Raw genomic sequence first — 21,365 nt, forward strand, 5'->3', positions numbered from 1 at the left:
GTGTGCTTCAGGGACTGTGTCCCTTGCAGATGTGTTGTCTATGTTGTGGGAACCAGAATATTGGTAGCAGAAAGAAACAACCCCTTTTGTGTGAGTGGGTGTGGATGAGTGTGCATGGGGGAGGTTGTTTGGGTTGATGCACTGATTGAAAGTGTATATTGTGTTTTTTCTATGTAGATTTAATTAAAAAAAATAAAATAAAATAAAATAAAACATTTTTTTTAAAAAAACTTTTTTTTTTTTTTTTTTTTTTTTTTTAGAACAGGCCCGCGGGCGACTCATCTGGTCCTTACGGGCGACCTGGTGCCTGCGGGCACCGCGTTGGTGACCCCTGATATATATATATATATATATATATATATATATATATATATATATATATATATATATATATATATATGTGTGTGTGTGTATATATATATATATATATGTGTGTGTGTGTATATATATATATATATATATATATATATATATATGTGTGTATATATATATATATATATGTATATATATATATATATATATATATATATATATATATATATATATATATATATATATATATATATATATATATGTGAGTTCCCTCCGGGTACTCCGGCTTCCTCCCACCTCCAAAGACATGCACCTGGGGTTAGGTTGATTGGCAACACTAAATTGGCCCTATTGTGTGAATGTGAGTGTGAATGTTGTCTGACTATCTGTGTTGGCCCTGTGATGAGGGGGCGACTTGTCCAGGGTGTACCCTGCCTCCCGCCCGAAGCAGCTGAGATAGGCTCCAGCACCCCCCGCGACCCCGAACGGGACACGCGGTAGAAAATGGATGGATGTATATACTGTATATGCTAATGCTAGAATATTGTGCCTGGTTTAAGTGAAGAATACACAGCAAAGTAGAGTTATATATACATTTATTTGTTATTCTGCATATGCTAATAGACTTCATGGGAAAAAGATGCGGTACGGAAACGTTGACATACATTTTGTACATAAAGTGTTGTCCGTGGCCACATGATCATAATGGACGACTACATGCATACAAAGATGTCGATTGAAACAGTCTCGTAAATGGTGGCTGATGTTCTCTTAAGCCAGGACATGTAAGTTAGTGTCAGAATGCACAAAGACAGCTTAAATAAACACAACCTTTCTTTATGTACACCAATCACCTGGCACAGTCAGGACTATTCAACTGATGGCCTGGGGGACACTTCAAAACTTGTGGGGGACAAACATTTTTGCAGAAGAACGCCAAATAGAGGATCTTTGATGAGCAATTTTGCAGAACATCTTTAGAACTCGCAGTGCATGTTGAGGATCTTTGAATAGCCTTTTGGCAGTTCTTTAAAAACAGCAGAATGCTCCTGTCGTAGAGAGGATCTTTGACAAGCATTCTTGTGAAAGGTTCTTACAAATGGAGTGCTCCTGTCATACAGAAGATCTTTGAAAAGCATTTTTGCATTTCTTTAAAAACAGCACAAGGCTCCTTTTATATAGAGGATTTTTGACTAGTGTTTTGGGATATGTTCTAACTTCTTATAGAGCGCTCCTGTCATATAGACGATCTTTGAAAAGCATTTCATTATAAAGCAGTTCTTTTATAAACAGCACAATGCTTCCTTTGTATAGAGGTTCTTTGACTACCGTTTTTTAAGTATGTTCGTATAAAGCGTTCCTGTCTTATAGAGCATCTTTGTAAAGCATTTTTGAAACACATTTTTAAAAACAGTAGTGCATAGAACATATAGAGGATCTTTGACTAACGTTTTTGCGGTAGGTTCTTAAAAAATGCGCCTTTGTCTTATAGAGAATCTTTAACTTGTATTTTTGCAGCACATCTTAAATTGACGATCTTTGACTAACGTTTTTGTGAAGGGTTCTTGAAAACAGTACTCCGGTCATGTAGAGGATCTTTGACTAGCATTTTTGCAAAAGGTAATCAGAAACAGCAGAACACTTCTGTATGTATAGATAATCTTTGGTGTCCTTGCATTAGATCTTTACCAATAGCCGGGCCCTCTTGTCATATAGAGGATCTCTGCCTAGCAATTTTGCAGCACATCTTTAAAAACAGCAGTGCATTTGGAGAATCTTTGACTGCCGTTTTTGTGATAGGCTCTAAAAACAGAGCACTCTATCAAATAGAGGATCTTTGACTAGCATTTTTGCAGCACATCTTTAAAAACTGCAGTGCATAGAGAGAATCATTGACACACAGGTTCCTAAAAAGGTGCTCCTGTCTTATACAGAATCTTTGATCAGCATTTTTGCAATTGTTCCTTAAAAACAGCGGAACGCTCCTGTCACTTAGAGGATCTAAAAAAACAGGCTCCTGCCTGCTTTGTACAGGGTCTTGAACTTGTGTTTATGCCGCACATCTTTACAAACAGCAGTGGAGGATCTTTTACTAGCGTTTTGTGATAAGATTTTCAGAAACAGAGCACTACTGTCATATAGAATATATTTTTCTACCCTAACCGACAGCAGATAACTCCTGTATACATAGAGAATCTTTGGTGTTCTTTCGGTAGATATTTACAAACAGCAGGGCACTCCTGTCATATAGAGGATCTTTGACTACTGTTTTTACAGCAGGTTCTTAATAAACACACTCCTGTTTTATACAGGATATTTAACTTGTGTTTTTGAGATAGGTTCTTAAAGACTGTATACAAAGAGATTATTTGGTGCTCTTGCAGTACATCTTTAAAAACAGCAAGGCCCTCCTGTCAATTCAAGTAAATTTACATGCAATTAGGCAGTCGTAAAAAATAATAAATAATTACTTAATTAGTAATAAATATCAATTACATATACATTTCTTAAATAAACTGTCAATACAATTTCAGTGCAAATAAAAATACTTAATTACTTCAGTCATAATTTTTGCGCTTATGAAAGTTTTCTATGACATTAGCTCCAGACTTCTTCTGTTTGTTTGATGTTGTCATTACTGCCACAAGTGGTGGAAAAGTGTATTACAACTGAGTACTGCTGCAGCCCATACAATACAAAGCACAGCTGGGAAACACCTATTTTTTGGAGGCCCTCTTGGTGGAGCTCGGGCTATGGTTAAGAAACATTGCTTTGATCAAAGTTTTTACAGCACAGCTTTAAAAACAGCAGGGCACTCCTGTCACTAAGACGATCTTTGACTGATGTTTTTGCGGCAGGTTGTCAAAAAATGCGTGCTGCTGTGCTGAAGAGGCTCTTTGGTGTAGATTGTTATAGATTTTAGAAGGACCTTTGACAAGCGTTTTTGCAGAAAGTCCTGACAGTTTTTCTGTCGTATAGAGGATCTTTGACTAGCATGTTTGCCATTCTTTAAAAACAAAAGAACACTCCTGTCATATAGACGATCTTTAACTAGGGTTTTTGCAGCACAGCTTAAAAAAACAGCAGGGCGCTCCTGTTATTTAGAGGATCTTTGCCTTGTGTTTTTGCAGCTGGTTCTTAGTAATAGAGCGCTCCTGTGATAAAGAGGATCTTTGGTGTTCTTGCAGTAGAGTTTTAAAACCTGCAAGGCCTCCTGTCATATAGAGGATCTTTACATAGTGTTTAGGAAAAACATCTATAAAAACAGCAGCATTTTTGTGATAGGTTTTTAGAAACCGAACACTTCTGTCATAGAGAGGATCTTTGACTAGGGTTTTTGCAGTAGGTCTTGACAGTTTTCTGTCAATTAGAGGAGCTTTGACCAGTGTTTTTGCCGTAGGTCTTGGCAATTTGCTGCTATATAGAGGATCTTTGACTAGCATAAACATATAACTTGTTTTTAAATGAACAATTATATTATTCATTCTTTGAGGTAAACAATTGAAGAGAAAAGAAAGCCTTGCAGTGATGCTACATTCATGATAAAAATGTGGCCCCCAGATGACGTTCGTTGAATAGCCCCGACCTATGACCTCTGGTCATGTCAGTGTGAGACCTCCAGTATACCGTAAGTCACGCATCCTGCTATGGGGTCCAAATGAAGGCTTGGTCAGTGGTAAGATGGACACCGCGTACAACAAGAGGATGTACCTGTATGTAAACAAAAGGAAATCACGATGGAAACATGGACCACAACACACGTGGGAGGATCCTTTCAATTTCTCCTTATTCTCACCCCCTCTCATCCCCATCGATCCACGCTCCAGAGGGGCACGCCGTGAGGTCGGAAGCAGTAGACCTGCAGCGTTGTCAGCATGGGAAAAAAAACCATCGAGCAGCTGGGAGTGATTCCCAACCACTGTGCCGCACTGTGCACACAATTTTATTGAATTGGTCACAAGAAATACCATATCTTTGTTCATCTATGTAACTATCTTCACTCTAAACTAGTAAAGGTGGACACAGTCTTTTACTAAACCAGCAGAAGGTACATATTTAAAATGTGTATCTACTTTTTCTGTCATTCCCACCCCCCCAATGTCAACGATGTGCTTTGGCTCAATATAGGTTGGGAAACATTCTTCAAACTAACTCCATCACTAAGGACTCGACGAATAACGAGGAAAGTCTTCCCGGCAACACGACAAGACCAATAAGCAAACCTCTTCAAATGTTAATCGAAGGAAAAAAAAACTCAAGACATCAGAGAGTAGTTGTAGAAAACCTGAGAACTCAATATCTATTACATAAAGACCTGATTTCTGCTATAAAATTAGAGTTTTCTGTACAGCGCTATATATGAACAAAGCTCAATGACATCGCTGCCTTCTCATAGCGCTATGAAAAGGCACGCATCATTTCATTGTTACCACATGGCAGGAAGCTGTGGTCAAGCTCGCCTTTAGTATTTTATTTTATTTTTTTTTTTAGAAAAAATAGACTCATTTTGATCAGGTTTTGTTTGTCTGATTTGGAGCGATATAAAAAGGCCCAAGTGGTCAATTTGGATCCCTTTTTGAGTTCAACCCCCCCCCGACACAAATTGGTTCTGCCATTAAAAAGCTAATTGTTGTGAGAGTCTGTTATTTGTAATACTGTTTTGCCTCATATTAAAGATATGAAAAATACATTTCTGTCTGTACATTACAAACCCCAAAGACAGACAGAAAATAAAGTGCCACGATTCTTGGCCTGCATAGTTTTGCAGTAAGCGGTATTGCACATTCCACGCCTCTCTGTGAGAAAACAGAATAAATAATACAAAAGAAACGTCATGCATCTATTTCAGTGTCGACGATGAAAAATCCCAGCAATAAATTGGAATCGAAGGCAACAAACAGAAGAGATACTCTGTGAAAAAGAAACAAATCAACAGCATAATAAATATCACTTGGGTTTAAGTTGGACTGAAAATGGCAATAAATAAATAAAAAAACAAGCAAAAATAACAATGTAATTGTCATTAATATATGTTGTTATATCTGTTTGGTCCATTGATATTTGATGGAATAGATAACTATTATAAAGCATATATATTGACCAGATCATTTATAAATACTCCTAATTTCATTATGGATCTTAACCTACTGTTTTTAGAACTACTTTAGTTACTAATTCACTCTTAAAACTACTTTTAAAAAGGTATATATACTGGAGAGTACATTTTTAGCCATTTGAATGACGAGTAAAGAGGACAAAACTAGCTTAGAAATGTAGATTACTTGTCGTTTTCGCAAGGTGACGCTGGACTGAAACGTGGCAAAGCAAACACACAGAAAAAGAAACGTTACAGAGGAACACTTTTACACAAAAGGTCATGAATGATATGTCTTTTTTTCGTTTTAAATAGCTCGCTACAATGTAACACCCAGTTTGTGGGTCTGCCCCGCCCCCTTTTCACATTGCTAATAATGGTTAATTTATTTACAGTGGAGCGCTTTCAGCAAACTAAGCACCGTAAAATAGTCTTTTGAAATGCATGCTTCGTTTTTTGTATTTTTACATCCGAGTCTTTTATGTACAGGTGGGAAAAGTCTGCATTAGTGTGGTGGACTCCGTCCTGGTTTCTTCAGCCATTCACAACACAAGTAAAAGGGACTCGCCATGCCATGCAAAAATATCGATGTCTGTCATCTGCCCCCAAGGTTGGCGACCCTCAAAGGGTCTCCCCTTGCAGTCACATGCTGGTTTCACAAGTCGGCGACAAACTACCGTCGCCTGGTATCAGGTGGATGTCGGACGTAAACATGTGGTTCTCCACTTTGTGTCCACTTTGGTCGCTGTCCGCCCCCTCGGGAACTCCGACCCCACATTGGCCGCAGTTCTGTGCACCTGCCTTAGGTGATGAAAACCCACAGGAAGCACCTGCCACTTCCATAAGGTGCTTCTCAGAGGATGGGTCTTCATCACCGGGTGGGGTGTCGACCACCAAGCGCTTCGGGGACAACGGACCTTCCTCATCATCTTCTGTGGGAGGGAGCAGGGCCTCGGAACTGGCGATGAGCGGCGACATCTCCCCCTCGGGTGTCTCCTCCTCCAGGATGCCGCAGCTGATGTCCCCTGGGGAGGTGGTGCTGGGCGGCGTCGGCGGGCCCTCCGTAGATGTCCTGCTGACTTGTATTTTAAGAGGGTTGTTCCCTCTGAGAGACTTTTGTATGTTTTCTACAGCCGTGCTGAAGCTCTCGCCTTCCTCTATGTGGAGGTCAGAGCCGTCACCTGATCCATAGAAGCCATCTTTGAGGATGTTGTCCACAGGATTCTGCTTTTCAGGAGGCTTCAGCTCAAGAGGCACACAGAGGTGTCTGTTCTCCCTTCTGGCTTCCAAAGTAGCCCGGACCTCCTTCATCTCCACCTCCTCCTTTAATGTGGCGTCCGGGCTGTGGGACCTCTTGGGCGAGCCGGGGGCGGTCATGTTGGTGCTCAGCGTGTTCATGGAGCTTGCCGTGTTCAGGTTGGTGAAGGACTGCGACTTAGTCATCTGGTTGTACATCTCCTCCAGTTTTTGCACATTAAGATGTTGCGGCGATCTGTTGGTCCATGGCGGACTCCCGGTGGTGGTGATGGTGATACGATGGGGGGAACTCTGCGCCACAGACTCTGGGGATCTTTTATCCGGGAATTTGAGGTTGGTTTCCGACGTGGTGGATCGGGTGGAGCCTCCCCAGCGGTTCGGCGCCAGGTGATTGTCTAGGGAGGTTTTACCCTCTTCTTTCTCCACCACCACGTCCATTAGCTCCATACTGCGGGCGAAGGCATCTTTAAGGTTCATTGACACAATACTGCCATTACGCTTGGCTCTTTCCAGCGCCTCTCGCCTCTTAATGGCCTTCTCCTGCCTCTTTTGCTCCTTGTAGAACTCGGAGAAGTTGTTGACGATAATGGGAATGGGCAGGGCGATGACCAGGACTCCGGCGATGCAGCAAAGCCCGCCGACTATTTTTCCCAGCAAAGTCTGCGGGTAAATGTCCCCGTAGCCCACCGTAGTCATGGTAATGGTGGCCCACCAGAATGAGGCGGGGATACTAGTGAATTTGGTGGCATCTTCGTCTTTCTCAGCAAAGAAGACCAAGCTGGAGAATATCATGATGCCCATGGCGAGGAATAGAATGAGCAAGCCCAGTTCGTTGTAGCTCCGCCTCAAGGTAAACCCTAGAGACTGGAGTCCCGTGGAGTGCCTGGCTAACTTCAGGATCCTCAATATCCTCATAATGCGGAAGATCTGTACCACACGGCGCACGTTTTGGAACTTCAGCACATTCTTGTTGGACTCCGTCAGGAAGATGGTGACGTAGTAAGGTAAGATGGCCAACAGGTCGATGACATTCAGCGGACCTTTGAAGAACTTCCACTTGTTGGGAGAGGAGAGGAAGCGGAGCAGGTACTCCATGGTGAACCAGGCGATGCACACGGCCTCCACGTGCGCCAGCTGGGGGTTGTCGTTGATGTGTCCATACTCATCCGTCACCTGAAGATCCGGTAAGGTGTTGAGAGACAGAGCGATGGTGGAGAGGACGATGAACAGGATTGATATGATGGCCAGAATCTGTGGCGAGAGACAGAAAAGAGAAAATATTATTACCATATTATAAATCATTTCAAAATGGTTTCACCCTTGAAAAGTCTGAGAAAGTGTCTTCTCTTCGCTGATTTGTATTAAAAAACTTAAGGGGGAGGCAAACGACAAAAGCGAGTCCAAGCTTTTCTTCCTGTCACTCACATAGTGTGTGAAAAGTGTCTCAAAGGTTGTTAGCAAGTTGGCGAACAGAAGAGGAGTTATGATGCTAATTAGTATGTGGGATAGGGATAGAGATGTTACAACAACTAAAGATTCAATTCCAATTCTTGCTGTAGTGATTCATTTCAGGATTGATCCTGATTCAACATAATTCTTGATTCAAACTGATTCTCATAATGTATTACATGGTAAACAAAAAAAATACAAAACCTTTTTTAAAACAGGTTACAGGTGATAAAAGCTCCTCTTGGTTATATGTGCAGTGAGTAAGCCGGAGATGGAAAAAACCCCCCGTATTTTCAAAAATTGCTTCTTAACAAAAAAAAAAAGATTTTTGAAAATTATGAATTGACTTAAGAATTCAAATAAAAAAGAATTGCGATTCTGATGTGAATCGATTACTTTCAGCACCTTTACTAATTAAAGATAATGGCAATCAGCAAAACAGAGTGATTAAATACTGCAACGGTCCAGCAGCTAAGAAAGACTTTCCTAAAACAAATCTGGAAAAAGAGCATCGTCTTATATTTTTCATATGTACAGTCGCGATCAAAAGTTTACGTACACTTGTAAAGAACATAATGTCATGGCTGTCTTGAGTTTCCAATAATTTCTACAACTCTTATTTTTTTGTGATAGAGTGATTGGAGCACATATTTTTTGGTGACAAAAAACATTCATGAAGTTTGATTCTTTTATGAATTTATTATGGATGTACTGAAAATGTGACCAAATCTGCTGGGTCAAAAGTATACATACAGCAATGTTAATATTTGGTTACATGTCCCCTGGTAAGTTTCACAGCTCAATTTGTGTTTCATCTGACCACAGAACTTTCCTTCAGAAGGTCTTATCTTTGTCCATGTGATGTCAGATGAAACAAAAATGTAGCTGTTTGGCCACAATACCCAGCAATATGTTTGGAGGAGAAAAGATGAGGCCTTTAATCCCAGGAACACCAAACCTACTGTCAAGCATGGTGGTGGTAGTATTATGCTCTGGGCCTGTTTTGCTGCCAATGGAACTGGTGCTTTACAGAGAGTAAATGGGACAATGAAAAAGGAAGATTACCTCCAAATTCTTCAGGACAACCTAAAATCATCAGCCCGGAAGTTGTGTCTTGGGCGCAGTTGGGTGTTCCAACAGGACAATGACCCCAAACACACGTCAAAAGTGGTAAAGGAATGGCTAAATCCTGCTAGAATTAAGGTTTTAGAATGGTCTTCCCAAAGTCCTGACTTAAACGTGTGGACAATGCTGAAGAAACAAGTCCATGTCAGAAAACCAACAAATTTAGCTGAACTGCACCAATTTTGTCAAGAGGAGTGGTCAAAAATTCAACCAAAAGCTTGCCAGAAGCTTGTGGATGGCTACCAAAAGCGCCTTATTGCAGTGAAACTTGCCAAGGGACATGTAACCAAATATTAACATTGCTGTATGTATACTTTTGACCCAGCAGATTTGGTCACATTTTCAGTAGACCCACAATAAATTCATAAAAGAACCAAACTTCATGAACATTTTTTGTGACCAACAAGTATGTGCTCCAATCACTCTATCACAAAAAATAAGAGTTGTAGAAATTATTGGAAACTCAAGACAGCCATTTTGATTGATTGATTTCAACTTTTATTAGTAGATTGCACAGTACAGTACATATTCCGTACAATTGACCACTAAATGGTAACATCTGAATAAGTTTTTCAACTTGTTTAAGTCGGGGTGCACGTAAATCAATTCATGACATTATGTTCTTTACAAGTTACTTTTGATCGCGACTGTATATTTTCCTATTTGAAAAAAACAACAACAATATGTTATATTATTAATTTTAATGTATTGGTATTATTTTTATAATGACATTTTTTTAATTAAAAAAACATGATTTGATCATAAATAATATTTCAAATAAAACATTACTATTTTTTTAAAATTTGATTACACATTTTTCCCTTCATTTGTAATTTATTGCTCAGTAGTGAAGCATGCAACATCCATTTTCCAAGCTCCCACAACAGTCATTGGCTGGCTTTTCCATCACTGTTCATGCAGTCATTGGCCTGTCTACATGTCAATCATTACAGCAGCATCCGTGGCGGTATTAATGTGATACATAAATAAATACCTTCCCAGACACGGTTCATAACACAGCAAACTCAAGTTTGTATGAAAAAATTAATATGCAATGTGTTATCATTGTTATTAAAAACAGAATGAATATTCAGTGTCAAAGTCTAAATTGCATATTACTGCTCAGGTACACAGGTGACCAGAATTATTTTCTTTGAGTGCATAAATCAAAGCCTGAAGAAATTAAATCAACGACGGGAATCCAAAGACTGAGCAGAAATGACACAATGTGCACGCCGCGGCATGAAAATGAGCCCCGCGTTGTGAGAAAGTAATGTAAAGCATTATGTACAAAGGCGGATTAATGTGCTTGTTAAAGTCAAGAGTAGAGAAGGAACTAAATAAGTCATTAAGACTTTGAATAAGTGCAGCCACTCGCAAAGAATACAATTTACAATCGTATAATTAGGCCACACATTCTGGGAGAGTGTGAGAGAGGGAAGGTGTAAAAGGGTGATTGGATTATAGCACCGCCTGCTGGCAAGAGTTAAGCAATCACCAATAAATGAGACTTTCTGCTGATTCTCACATGAAGACACTATTGTTCTGCAGAGCAGACCAAATCTGCTGCCCGACACAAGAACCTCAGATAAAAATTCATAATGCTGTCTGGGATTGATGTCAGTCTGTTCCCACGGATCAAGAAAAGATCTTGCCCTCTTAATCAAATTAGTGGGTTGTGAAGGTCTACATACTACTTATTGGGTTAAACCTATTATCAGTTAAGCGGGGAAACCTGGGTCTGAACCGGCATCTCTCTTCTGCTCCCTAACCGCTTCACACAAAAAAGTGAAAATTCTGCAAAACACGCACGGCTTCTGCATTGCTCGTGCTATCATTTTTCTGACAAATACACCACATGGTGGAGCTGTTATTAAACTCCTAAATCAAACTGACTTGAACGTTTATCCTAGACCAGGGGTGTCAAACGTAAGGCCCGCGGGTCGGATCAGTCCCGCAAAGAGGTTTTATCCGGCCCGCGAGATCAGTTTGCTAAGTATAAAAATGAGCCGAAATTTTTGAATGAAAAAAAACTGCTGTTCTAGATGTGTCCACTAGATGTCTCAAAAAATAAACCACATGATGTTAGTAGTCGAGGAAAATGAATAAATTACATAAATAACATCCTGTAATTAGATTTTTTATATAATTTTTTTTATCTTGATAGATTGAAAATTAACACCTATGAGTCGACTGATGAACATTATCACATAATTTATTCAGAAAGTATAAATAACGACAAATAAAGGTGGAATACTATTAACCGCAACATATAAGTGTAAAAACCAACAACATTATGATTTGTACATGTTCAGAATGTGCTTGTTCTATTTTTAAACAAAGAAAACAATCTGAAGTTGTCTTTATTTTTAAGTTATCATGCTGGGATTTTACCAGTCCGGCCCACTTGAGAGTACATTTTTTTCCATGTGGCCCCCGATCTAAAATTAGTTTGACACCCCTGTCCTAGACTCTTCAAAGACTCTACCAAACACTTAATTGTAACTTTTAGAGTGTTTTGCTTAATCACCACACAACATACATGCCAACCCTCCCGTTTTTACCGGGAGACTCACGGAATTCAGCGCCTCTCCCGATAACCTCCCGGCAGAAATTTTCTCCCGACAAACTCCCGGTATTCAGCCGGAGCAGGAGGCCACTCCCCCTCCAGCTCAATGCGGACCTGAGTGGGGACAGCCTGTTCTCACGTCCGCTTTCCCACAATATAAACAGCTTGCCTGCCCAATGACGTCATAACTGTAGAATGATCGAGGGCGAGTTCTTGGTTTCTTATGTGGGTTTATTGCATACTTGCCAACCTTGAGACCTCCGATACCGGGAGGTGGGGGACGAGGGGGCGTGGTTAAGAGGGGAATATATTTCACCTCATTCGTCAGATGCGTCAGTAATGCTGTAGTCTCGCGAGAGAGAGCGTACGTGACGCGGGAAAAAAAATAGAGTCAAGTGGCACACTCAGCTGCCAAACAATTCTGATTCATTCAGAAAATAAAGCAAATAAAACTTAAATATCAAAATCTGGAGGCACTTGAAGGCTACATCGAAGAGTGCTACGACCGTCTCGTCATGGGGAAGCCATCTAAGACGCCAACGTCTAAAAGAAGCCACCCGGAGGACTCACCTGGCCATGTGTCACCACCCGGTACAAACTTCACCGACATCCTGGATTCTATCGACAAGAGGCTGACTTGTTTGGATGGCCGCCTCGCACTTGTTGAGGTGCTCCACAAGGAATTCCAAGCCATCCGGGAGAGTTTGGAATTCGGACAACAGCAGGTCATGTCTCTCGCCAAGGAGAACGCCGCTCTTCGTGAGACTGTAAAATCCCTCACCGACGGAATGACGCAACTCACCCGGGACAACAGGAGCATGAAGGAGACGATGCTGGACCTCCAGGCGAGAAGCATGAGGGACAATCTGGTCTTCGCGGGGATACCGGAAAAGACCGAGGAAGATCCAGAGGAAACCATCAAGTCCTTCATGGAACATCAGCTCAAGCTTCCAGCAGACACCATCAGGAACATCACCTTCCATCGCGTCCACCGGCTTGGAGCCAAAAAGCCGGAGAACAGGAGGCCGAGACCCATCATAGTCAAATTCGAACACTTCAAGCAGAAGGAGCGAGTGAGGAACCAGGGCCGAGAGCTGAAAGGATCCAACTTCAGCATCAACGACCAGTTTCCGAAGGAAATTCTCGACCGGCGACGCCATCTGTTTCCGCTTCGCAAGAAGTTTATCACCGAAGGATGCCGTGCAGTCATCGCGGTGGGTAAACTTTTCATCAACGGCCAACTTTACCGTGATCCGGAAGCCACGCCGTGGCTGTATTATTAGCGTCTGAAACACGGTAAATGTTGTATTTTGTTTTTGTTATTTCATTATGCTTCAATCCCTCTCTTTTTTTTTTTTCCCCCCTCTTGCTCACAATACACCTGTGCGTCATCATAGCGCACACGTAAACACCATACGCTCTCTCTCTCTCTTTTGGTAAACCAACATGTTTACTGTTTTACTTTTTTGTTTTCCTTTTTATGTTACTTATTTCACTACCTGTTTAATCCACCACTCTCTTCTTTTCTTTTTCTTTTATGTTTTTTGTTTTGTTTTTCTCTTTCTATTTCTCCACCTGTTGTGTGTGTCCCCTTGTCGTCATCAGCATTTACACTCACAGCTAATACATGCACAACTATACACACTATACACACCTACATATATGCATAATAGGCTTACATTTAGATACAGACATGCATTATTTACACATAAAGTACACACATACATCCACACACTTAGTTACAGTCTAGTTTAGTATGTCCACTGTGCAGTTTGTCACTTGGAATGTGCGTGGAGTCGGGTCAAAGGAAAAAATATAAAAATTCTTAATCATTTGAAGAGTATGCAAGCAGACATTGCTTTACTACAAGAGCCCACCGGCTTGGGTGGGGTGGCCGTGGGCTGGCCTCGCCGCGCTCTCCGGGGGTGGGGAGGGGGGGCTCGTGGGGGCCCGGTTGCTGGTGGGGCGGGGGCGGTCTTCCCGTCCGGTTGAAGGGGGTCTCCGGGCCCCTCGGGCGGGGCGTCCCGCCTTTCTGTCCGTGTGGGGTGTGGTCTCTCGCTGGCTTGGGGTCTGGCTGCCCCCTGCTTTTCTCGTGCCTTGTCCTCTGCCGGGTGCGTCTGTCTGCGGCCTGCTGCCGGCCCTTGTGGGCGGCGCGGTGGGCCAGGCTCTGGGGTTCCTGTCGCTGTCCGGCTTGGCTGCGTGGGGGCGGTGGCCCCTGGTTCCCTGGGCACCACACCTACTGTTTGTGGGATGGGCTCTCGGGGAGGCTGGGGCCGTACTCTGGCTCCCGCACACACTGGGAGTCAAATGTATTGTACATGCAAATTCACATATACTCACACACATACATACAGACATACATAGGTACCTACGCTCCCACATACATATACAAATAAATACAGTACATATTTACACACTCAAAGTTCGTACATCCACACGCACATTCATTATACAAACATACTGTATACACATACTGTACATATACATTCACTGTAAAAACATACATATACACATTCTGTACATATACACTCACTGTACAAACACACATACACATACTACACATATACATTCACTGTACAAACACACACATACATATACTGTACATATACATTCACTGTACAAACACACATACTGTATACACATACTGTACATATACATTCGCTGTACACACATATACACATACTGTACATATACATTCACTGTACAATCACACATATACACATACTGTATATATACAAGTAGATATGCACACATACACTCATGCACATAATCACGTTTCATCAAACATATATTAACGTTGTTGCCCTAGGGTAAACTGGGTATAACACATGGCACACTGACAAAGCTTAACCTATTTTTACTATAACAATCTACAAGGTTAATGTAGGTTGCTTCTCTTTCTTCCCCTCCATTTTTCTGCATTCTTTCGTATCTCAAGTTATCATTACGTATATGTATTGTTGCATTTGAACAATTGTATTGTTGATAATAAAGGTAAAGTATTGGTATTGTTTATTATCAATAGCACTATTTCTATTGGTATTCATATTGCTCCATTTTTAGTGTAATAATGCTCATTGTCATTTCTGTATTATTTTTTTATTTTCGCTAACTGCTTATTTGCTATTACTTTTACCATCATATTTGTACATGTCGTATTTGCTGATGTTGCTCTGTTGTTGTTGTTGTTGTTGTGTTTGCTGTTGTTGTTTTTGTCTCCCTGTCTAATCCCCCTCTTGTCCCCACAATTCCCCCTTCTGTCTTCCTTTTTCTCTCTTTCTATCCCCGGCTGCACCAAATGATTATATAAATACATTTAATAAAGTCAAAATACAAGTAAGGCAACAAGAGAAGTATCCTACACTTCTCTTTTGTAAAGTAAATCTGAACAGCCGATACGGGCATCTACATCTGCTATATGATTTGCCCGAGAAGCTGGGCAGGACATTATAAAAAAAAAAAAAAAGAGGGGAATATATTTAAGCTAGAATTCACCAACTCAAGTATTTCATATATATATATATATATATATATATATATATATATATATATATATATATATATATATATATATATATATATATATATATATATATATATATATATATATATATATATATATATATATATATATATATATATGTATGAAATACTTGACTTTCAGTGAATTCTAGCTATATATATATATATATTTATTTTATTATACATATAAATAAAAGAAATAGACTAACGTGACTGCTGTTGTTGTGTGTTGTTACCGCGCTGGGAGGACGTTAATGAAACTGCCTAACAATAAACCCACATAAGAAACCAAGAACTCGCCCTCGATCATTTTACAGTTATGAAGTCATTGGGCAGGCAAGCTGTTTATACTGTGGGAAAGCGGACGTGAGAACAGGCTGTCCCCACTCAGGTCCGCATTGAGCTGGAGGGGGCGTGGCCTCCAGCTCTGGCTGAATACCGGGAGTTTGTTAGGAGAAAATTTCTGCCGGGAGGTTATCGGGAGAGGCGCTAAATACCGTGAGTCTCCCGCTAAAAACGGGAGGGTTGGCAAGTATGGTTTATTGTTAGGCAGTTTCATTAACGTCCTCCCAGCGCGGTAACAACACACAACAACAGCAGTCACGTTTAGTCTACCGCAAAGCAGTTTGTCTGCCGTAAATAGCAATGTTGTGACACTCTTAAAGAGGACAATACTGCCATATACTGGATAGCCTCCAGAACACTGAAATTCAAGTATTTCTTTTATTTATATGTATAATAAAATATATATATATATATATATATATATATATATATATATATATATATATATATATATATATATATATATATATATATATATATATGTATATATATATATATATATATATATATATATATGTATATATATATATATATATATATATATATATATATATATATATATATATACATATATATATATATATATATATATATATATATATATATATATATATATATATATATATATATATATACATATATATATGTATTTCATACATATATATATATATATATATATATATATATGTATATATATATATATATATACATATATATATGTATTTCATACATATATATATATATATATATATATATATATATATATATATATATATATATATATATATATATATACACATATATATATATATATATATATAAAAAATTTAAAAAAAAAAACAATAATATATATATATATATATATATATATATATATATATATATCAACCACGCCCCCACCAGCCTGTCGTTTCCTTTAACTTTGACACACACATCTATGCATTTGGCCTTTGTAAGTCAATAATTTCCAGGAGTTATCTTACCCTTTGAGAAGCCTCCGTTTTACTAATGTTTTCCAATGTTGTAAAAAATGTGTAGAATAAATATTACATTTCAACATTTCTGTCAACAAAGATTTGCGTCAGTCATTTTGATAGTAGGCTATTATAGCTAATATAGACACATCATGTGTTGCTTTCATTATAACAGTTACATAAGGCTTTTACATTTTTGCAGCTCCAGACAGATTTTTTTTTTTTTGTATCTTTGGTCCAATATGGCTCTTTTAACATTTTGGGTCTGGAGTTACAAATCAACACTTTCTAGTGTCTGGAAGAATCTACAAATCAGACTTTATTTACTTGGTAAGGGTTGCTTTGAATCAAACCATTGAGTTTGCCAGGATCTCTCCTAAGAAGGACTTGACCTCAGGACAACCTGGCAGGTTCATGGTAGGGCCAGTCATGAGACCTGATTGGCTTAGATGAAAGAGTAACGTCTACAGATGATTAGGCAACGTGTGACTCAGAGACTAGCCTTTCGACAACTCACTGGTACTAATGACTGCTTCAGTATGACAAGGCTCTTTTCTATACAAATACCTCAGAATAGCGAAGACGTATCAAAATATTGGGTGAACTAAGTCCTGACTGATCAGAAAAGGTGTGTGCTTGCTTTGTTCAAAGAATGTGCAGAAGTAATCATACATAATGAGTCCCCGCAACCCAGAAACCCTTAATGTCTATAAAATAACTTTTACACGTATTATGGGATTCCGACAGTCAATCGATCTATTCACAGACATATTCTTTTAACGGTTGTTAGACATGTTTTTTGTTCACTGGAACCTTGTCACTTCCGACTAGTCCTGGGCAGATTTTGCTGTGACAATTGTCCCACAAATTATTGCAGATAAACAATATTATTGTCAGCATTATTTTACACCAATTTAAGCACTAATGTTATAATAATACATAATCATAATATCATAGTAAACCTTTAAAAATGCAAAAAACTTTGATTTCTCATTAGTAGTTGTTTCCATTGTAATTACATGGTAAATAACTTAATTAATTATCTTAAATAAGTAAACAAACAAAAACAAAGTGGACATTCAATCTTTGTTAGCAAAAATTACACTTCAATAAAAACTGAACATCTTGAAGTGTAGTACTTTCCCTTAGTTGAAAAAACATGGATTGGGGTGTTTGTTTTGTTGTCTTTTTTCCTCCATTCGGCTTAAAGCCGAAACATTTGCCAACGTGCAATCATCTCCCCCCCCCCAATTTTCGCGACTAGTTAGGCTCTATCTGTGAATCCTGTGTCTAAGCTAGCAATCCCACATCTTCCCATTTAGACAAAGATTGTGGATGACTGTTAAGAGGATGCACTCTGTTCATTTAATTGTGTCATTGAATAAATGCGCTCAGGTGTTGAACGATGAACAGAGTGAACCTTCTTGTACCCTGTTTGAAAGCGATAGACATGGAAAACAAAAACACACGGACATGGTAATAAATCGATAATGGCAAAGTTATCAAGTTCATTTTCATTTATCGTTCGGTTAATTGTCCAGGCCTACCTTTGACTATCATGTTTCAGTCTTAGATGCAGCTTAAATACCTTATCAAGAGTGCTTTGGTGCCGGTCATCCAGATCAAGCCTCCGGAAAAACCACAAAATCACATTTCCCAACCATTGATTGAGTACCCTTGGTACACTGACTCCCATCCTGTGACCTCTTATTGATCACCCACCTCAAAGCACTGGTCTACGGTCCACCTCCGTACTACCCATTCCCATCTCTCATCTCATTTGTGTCCTCAATTTGTGGGAAGATAAATTGAGCTATCTCTCAGGGATTATACGGTGTATATATATATATATATTTTTTTTTTGCAGCTTAATCAATCCAGGCGATTAGGGCTATGGTAATGCGCATCGATTCTGGGACTTGTGCGTGGTATTTCATCATCTTCTGCCAGTGTGATGATCCCATTAACAAAGTACTGTTAAATGAATGATTTACTGTAATAAATTCATCGACCGCAGCAAGTAGCCTTCATTAATTCCGGCACATGGTAGCTGTACTGGATGTTTATGGCTAAGCTTGCACTGGTCACCGTCTGTGGAATCACAGTGCTAATGCTAACAACAAAACAACATGACTAATGTGTGCTGAAAACTCAAAGGAATAGACGTAGGAGCATACTATATTTATTCACCTAAACCACAGTGATGACAGGGAATTAAAGGCCTACTGAAACGCACTACTACCGACCACGCAGTCTGATAGTTTATATATCAATAATGAAATTTTAACATTGCAACACATGCCAATACGGCCGGGTTAACTTATAAAGTGCAATTTTAAATTTCCAGCTAAACTTCCGGTTGAAAACGTCTATATATGATGACGTATGCGTGTGACGTCACTAGTTAAACGGAAGTATTGGTACCACATTGAATCCAATACAAAAAAGCTCTGTTTTCATCTCAAAATTCCACAGTATTCTGGACATCTGTGTTGGGGAATCTTTTGCAATTTGTTTAATGAACAATGAAGACTGCAAAGAAGAAAGTTGTAGGTGGGATCGGTGTATTAGCGGCTGGCTGTAGCAACACAACCAGGAGGACTTTGACTTGGATAGCAGACGCGCTAGCCGACGCTAGCCGGCGCTAGCCGGCGCTAGCCGGCGACCGCACGGATGATCGGGTGAAGTCCTTCGTCCTTTCGTCGATCGCTGGAACGCAGGTGAGCACGGGTGTTGATGAGCAGATGAGGGTTGGCTGGCATAGGTGCAGAGCTAATGTTTTTAGCATAGCTCTGTTGAGATTCCGTACCTAAGTTAGCTTCAATGGCGTCGTTAGCAACAGCATTGCTAAGCTTCGCCAAGCTGGAAAGCATTAACCGTGTAGTTACATGTCCAGAGTTTGGTAGTATTGTTGATCTTCTGTCTATCCTTCCAGTCAGGGATTTATTTATTTTGTTTCTATCTGCATTTGAGCCCGATGCTATCACGTTAGCTCAGTAGCTAAAGAGCTTTGCCGATGTATTGTCGTGGAGATAAAAGTCATCGTGAATGTCCATTTCGCATTCTCGACTCTCATTTTCAAGAGGATATAGTATCCGAGGTGGTTTAAAATACAAATCCGTGATCCACAATAGAAAAAGGAGAAAGTGTGGAATCCAATGAACCCTTGTACCTAAGTTACGGTCAGAGCGAAAAAAGATACGTCCTGCACTGTAGTCCTTCACTCTCACTTTCCTCATCCACGAATCTTTCATCCTCGCTCAAATTAATGGGGTAATTGTCGCTTTCTCAGTCCGAATCTCTCGCTGCATTGTAAACAATGGGGAAATGTGAGGAGTCCTTCCTCCGGTGACGTCACGCTACTTCCGGTATAGGCAAGGCTTTTTTTTTATCAGCAACCAAAAGTTGCGACCTTTATCGTCGTTGTTCTCTACTAAATCCTTTCAGCAAAAATATGGCAATATAGTGAAATGATCAAGTATGACACATAGAATGGATCTGCTATCCCCGTTTACATAAAAACATTTCATTACAGTAGGCCTTTAATTACAGCGAGACTGCAGCGTCTTCAGTAAATTTAGCAAATTGCCAATTTTTTCCCTGAGATTTGTAACGCTAACAAAATAAATAAACCAGCAACAACTGTCCACTGCAGGAGACGCTGGTTCTCATAGAGGTATATATTACGCTATGAAATTTATCAGCTTGTTTAGGAGCATTCAAAAGTCGAATGGCTGCATTTTGACACTAAACGTCCATTTTTACAGACACTAAACAGTCAACAGAAGAGGCATCTTTTCGTTCTCATCATTCTGCTGGGTAATTACCACAGACGTGGCAACCTTCCAGAAACTTCACACGCGGAAAAATAAAGAGCACAGATTTAGTAGCCTCCCACTCTTTTCCTCATAGCTCCTTGAATGTTCCGAGAGATCTGGAGGAATGCCACAGTCATGAGGGATTGCGCATCAATTTGGAAGCAGTCATCTTTGGACAAGGTAATTGCGTTCTCAAGATGAGACGGGAACAAAAAGTGCAACATTGTTCCATCCATCCATCCATTTTCTACCGCTTGTCCCTTTTGGGGTCGCGGGGGGTGCTGGAGCCTATCTCAGCTGCATTCGGGCGGAAGGCGGGGTACACCCTGGACAAGTTGCCACCTCATCACAGGGCCAACACAGATAGACAGACAACATTCACACTCACATTCACACACTAGGGCCAATTTAGTGTTCCATCCGAGTTAATTCCTAGGAACTGGGACAGTTTGTGTGCAATAGTTTGCCACTAAAAGAATGACTTAATTGAGAGTCCATCTGGATAACTATCTCTGGCAAATCTGCATGATAATGAAGGCTCGTTATTTCAACAAAGTCCACTAAGCTGTGAACATATCTTTTAAAAACCCTCCGCATGGTCTACAACTGCAGTGAATCAGAAACCCGACTGCGTCGCTGGCAATTTGCCTCGTCATCAGTCAGTAAGTTTATACATAGCGGTCCTCCGGGTTTAAAGTTTGGGCACAGCGCGAGTCCAAATTGCAAGGCTCAGTCTCAGTGAGGGGCCTCCCAATCAGCACAAGAGACACACTTTGCATACTAAGCATTTTCCCCTCAAAGCAGAGGAACTTTGGTGTGACTCTCCCTCATGTTTCCTACTGTCCTTGCTGGAATTAACAGCGGGACAGACTAAGTGTCTCAACTCTCCGTTGGGCACA

The 21,365-nt window shown here is 40.0% G+C and overlaps 1 protein-coding gene across 1 annotated transcript in view; it reads right to left on the reverse strand.

The window, feature by feature from the left end:
* Window positions 1-901: 901 nt before the first annotated feature.
* kcnb2b (potassium voltage-gated channel subfamily B member 2b) overlaps window positions 902-21,365 on the reverse strand; it is a 208,614-nt gene continuing 188,150 nt past the window's right edge. Inside the window, exon 3 of the mRNA XM_062021256.1 lies at window positions 902-7,915. Within this exon, the coding sequence (XP_061877240.1) occupies window positions 6,050-7,915 (1,866 nt within the window). The 3' untranslated portion in view covers window positions 902-6,049. The remainder of the gene's footprint in view (window positions 7,916-21,365) is intronic.

Source organism: Entelurus aequoreus, linkage group LG15 (assembly GCF_033978785.1).
Source record: "Entelurus aequoreus isolate RoL-2023_Sb linkage group LG15, RoL_Eaeq_v1.1, whole genome shotgun sequence".
Classification (NCBI taxonomy): Eukaryota; Metazoa; Chordata; class Actinopteri; order Syngnathiformes; family Syngnathidae; genus Entelurus; species Entelurus aequoreus.